This window comes from Geospiza fortis, unplaced genomic scaffold (assembly GCF_000277835.1).
Source record: "Geospiza fortis unplaced genomic scaffold, GeoFor_1.0 scaffold112, whole genome shotgun sequence".
Taxonomy (NCBI): domain Eukaryota; kingdom Metazoa; phylum Chordata; class Aves; order Passeriformes; family Thraupidae; genus Geospiza; species Geospiza fortis.
The window spans coordinates 522,119-526,251 of NW_005054298.1; the positions used below are offsets into that span (position 1 = coordinate 522,119).

The 4,133-nt window shown below is 45.0% G+C and overlaps 1 protein-coding gene across 1 annotated transcript in view; it reads right to left on the reverse strand.

Moving 5' to 3' along the window:
- The window catches only part of MBD5 (methyl-CpG binding domain protein 5), a 122,889-nt gene that overhangs the window by 9,028 nt on the left and 109,728 nt on the right, over nt 1-4,133 (reverse strand). Inside the window, 1 exon segment of the mRNA XM_031057181.1 lies at nt 3,363-4,133. Within this exon segment, the coding sequence (XP_030913041.1) occupies nt 3,363-4,133 (771 nt within the window).

The following is a 4,133-nucleotide window of genomic DNA, read 5'->3' on the forward strand; positions in this document are numbered from 1 at the left end:
TTTAGAACACATCAACCTAAAGAAAAGAAATGGTTCAGTTCCTTTTTCTTTGCTACATCTTACTTGACATTTTACATAAATACAAATGTATTCAGTGTGTGCCTATAGACAACCTGGAAATGAAGTGGGAATGCAAATTCCCTCAAATTCAGCCTTCCAATTCCTAAATAATTTCTATTCACCACAGATCTGACGTGTGGACACAACAAGGTGGAGGTAATGAGTGAGCAGTTGCCAAAATCTCTTGAAATAAGGCCCAAAATTACACATTCAGACCAAATTTCCATGTCTTGAAGTCACACCTGTGCTAAAGAATTTGGGAATGTGCTGATCCAGGCACTTCCAGGAGTCATTGATGGAGAAATCTGCACTTGAGGAGCTGAGATTTCAATTTTCATGAAATAAATTCAATTATGCCACAAATTGTAGCATTTTTCCCTTAAAACCTGCTCACTTTTAATGCAAATATTTCCAATAACTCCTCCCTCACTGGATTTTGGAAGAACACAAATTCAGAAGAAATGGAGAACCTGGGGAGCTTTTCCAAGGAGAGAAAAGGAATTATCCCTATCCATGATAGAAATGTGGAACAAACACATAAGGAACAAACTGCCAAAGGCTGCCATAAGAGAAATTGCAAAGTTCCAAGTAAATAATGTTATGAAGAATTAACATCATGTTTGGGAAACAAATGACCTCTCAAAGTAACAAAAAAACCTTCATTATTGGCATTTTGTGATGGTTATACATTAAAAAACATTTGGGTTTTTTGGGAAGAAGTATCAAATTGCTACAAAACGGGGTATGGAAAGCAACTCCAACAGAAATAACAATTAATCATCATCAATATCAACACAAGATCACACACACAGATGGGAGGAATCCTCCCTGTTTTATCTGCAGCACCAGAAAAGCCCAGTTTAACCAGTCCAGTTTAATCAGCCCAGTTTAGCCAGCCCAGTTTAACCATCCCAGTTTAGCCAGCCCAGTTTAACCAGCCCAGTTTAACCCCTGGAAAGTCACACTGAGAGCAAGATTTGCCCTGGTAAAATTCACCATGAAAAGCTCCCACAAAACCTTTGATTGCTCTGGTCCTGTTTAGGTGATGAATAATAACCAAGGTGGGTAATAATCAAATTAATTGCTTAACGAGATACAACTCCTCTGGTTTGGGATTAGACTCAGGCTTGCTCCTTTTCTTCCCAGAAATTTCTGCTGCACTTCCTTGGGCTCCTCCAATTTCCAGCAGCCAAAAACCAAGGAAAAGAAGTGCAAAATTCCTGCTTTTCCTGTCTGGATCCTCCAAACAGATCCATTATCCCATTAAATACCTGAATGCCCAAAGTCTTTTGAATGGAAACAGAAATCAAATAATGAACAATCTAAAGAGCAGAGAATGTAGAAATCCCAACAGCAAATTAATGTAACACAGGAGGGTCACGTTTGGTTACACAAAGACTTTAAAGATGTTTTCAGGAGGCTCCAGAGAAAAAGGAATTTTCCCAGGTGCTGCAGGTCACTCCCACCACGGGCTGGTGCAGAATTCCTGAGGAATGTTTGGTTTCCAAGGGGGTTTCTTTGTGGTTTTCCGGGTGATTCCTTCTGGTCTGGTGTGGGTTTTTCCCTGTGTATCCCACCTTCCACCCTCAGCTCCTGCCCTTTGGAATGGCTGTTCACCCCACACTTCCTGATATAGGAATTAAACACATTTCTTCCATATTTAAATTTAAAATTATTAATTCAAGGTGATGTGATGCCAGAGGTGATCCATGATGTGGGAGTTCCTCATGGAGAACTTGGAGTGGTCTCCACCTTGCTGTGAGCATTTCAGGGATCTGGTTTTGTGTTCAGTATCCAGTAAAATGGGTGCCAGGGGATTTAACACCCCACAATTCCCACACAATGCCCAGAAACCCCAGCACAGCAAAGGTTTGCACAGAACCAACAGCACATTCTGGTAGCCACAGATTAGGGAGGAAACATGAAATTGCTCAGGAATGCAGGTAAGAAAATTCCCCTCTTTACACAAGCAAACCTTTCATTTCTATGAACCATTCACAAAGATTTGGACACACAGATTCTGTTCATCCATAAAAGCACACTGGGAATGGGAATGCTGTTCCTGTGCTCCTGACTCAGATAGAGATATTGAACATGGAATTCTTGCAGTTTTGTTTCATCCCTAAAAGTTTGTGATCCTCCAGTTCCTAACCTGATTGTAACTCAGGGCTCTGAGCTGCCTGAGGGATGAGCTCTGAAACCCTGTCCTGGTTTGGGCTGGGATGGATTAATCCATGGAAAGCTCTGGAATATTCAGCACTCTCACCTGCCAAGGGACACTGAAGCTCTCCTGCTCTGGGGGTGAAACCACAGTGGAGCAGCATCCAGGATTTACAGCTCCAGAGGGGAGGGACGGGGCTGGAATTCCCAGAGCAGCTGTGGCTGCCCCTGGATCCCTGGAATGCCCAAGGCCAGGCTGGACAGGGCTTGGAGCAGCCTGGGACAGTGGGAGGTGTCCCTGCCATGGCAGGGGTGGGATGGGATGAGTTTCTTGCCCCTTCTCTCCTCTGGATATCTGCTCCTGGCTGAATTTTGGGGAAAGAACGCTTTGGTCCAACCCACTCTTCTCAGTTCTAAGTGATTTGATTTCTTTGTGTCACTGACAAACCTTTATTTCCTTAAATCTCCACTTTCTGCTTATGCATTTTAAAAATGTTTAATATTTATAGGTGGAGGATGTGCAGCCTTTTGTAAGAACTACAAAGATAAAATGTTACACGAGCAGTGGAGACCAGATCTGGGAGAATTTTTCATAATAAAATTACCAATAACTCCTTGATAACTGCATTTCCTGTATATTCCCCAACAAGCACATGATTTGTTAACACAAAAGAAGAATTTTAGTATGAAAGACCAAATTGGAACACTTTCCTTATTACTAAATGATGATCAAAACCTCCTTTAGAGTTGGAAATGTGTGTGCATTTCCTGTGAGAAGTGTGTGTCAATCAGCAAGATTTCACTCATTAAAGATTCCTCAATCTGATGAGGCCACTTCTCCTTTTTGCAGTTTCAGCACTTTCAGGTATTTCCGTCTCAGATGCTTTGGACGCAGCCAGGAATTTGTCTGAACACACTACATAAGTGAGAACCACTTCTTGTTAACACCAAAAAACCATTTAGCAAAGCCCAAACCTAACCTGTCTCGTGGCCCTGGCAGGAAATGAAGGGGAAATTCAGCTCTACAAGCTACAGCTAGGGAAAAAAAACCACATTAAAAGAAGAGACAAAATAAAGACAAAATTTTGATTTGTGTGCCGGCGTGGGGAGAAAGAGAGATGTGCATAGAGATGTAAATATACCTTCCCCTCCTCAGCGTTCTGTTGGCATGAATTGTGAACCTCTTCTTCTCTGCCAAGTTTGCCAGGCCAGGAAGTGAGTCCTTTGATCTGGCCCCAGACCAAGTCGCCCACGTTAAACGTCCTGGGCCTGTAGTGGATGAGCTCGTGGGACGAGGGCGACTCGGGGTTCCGCAGCTCCTCCTCGCTGCTGATGCTCTTAGCATCCGAGGGGCTGGGCACGCACCCGTTAATGCTTTTGGCATTAAAATCTCCATTGTAATGGATGTAGTCTTTCACTAAGGAACTCTCCAAGCTATTGGAGGAACTGGGAGATTGCTCTTCCAGGATCAGGTCTTGTTTGGAAGCGTTGAGCAACTCCCCGAAGGCCCTGTTGGGCTGCGGGCGGTTCCCGTTGATGTGTGCACATCGTTCCACAGTGTTCTCCAGTCTTTCCTTGAAGCTCATCATAGTTCTTTTGTAATTGTTATACCTGAAATTCTCCTCCAGCGCCTTCTCGCTCTGACAGTTCCGCTGCGCCAGCAGGGCCTGGTGCTGCTCCCCCTGCAGCAGCGCCGAGGCGTTGTTGGGCCTCTCGTGGCACGGGCTGCCGTGGACGTGGGCCGAGTGCTCCAGGAACTCCTCGCATTTCCACCTGCCCATCTCCCCCACGGGGCTCTGCTCCCCTTCCCATTGCTTTTTGGGCGTGTTACAGGCGGCTGCTTTGTAATACTCGTAGCCGTCCCCCTCGCCGGGGCCCTTGCCGTGCTCCGCGTTCTTGGGGCCCCGCGCGCC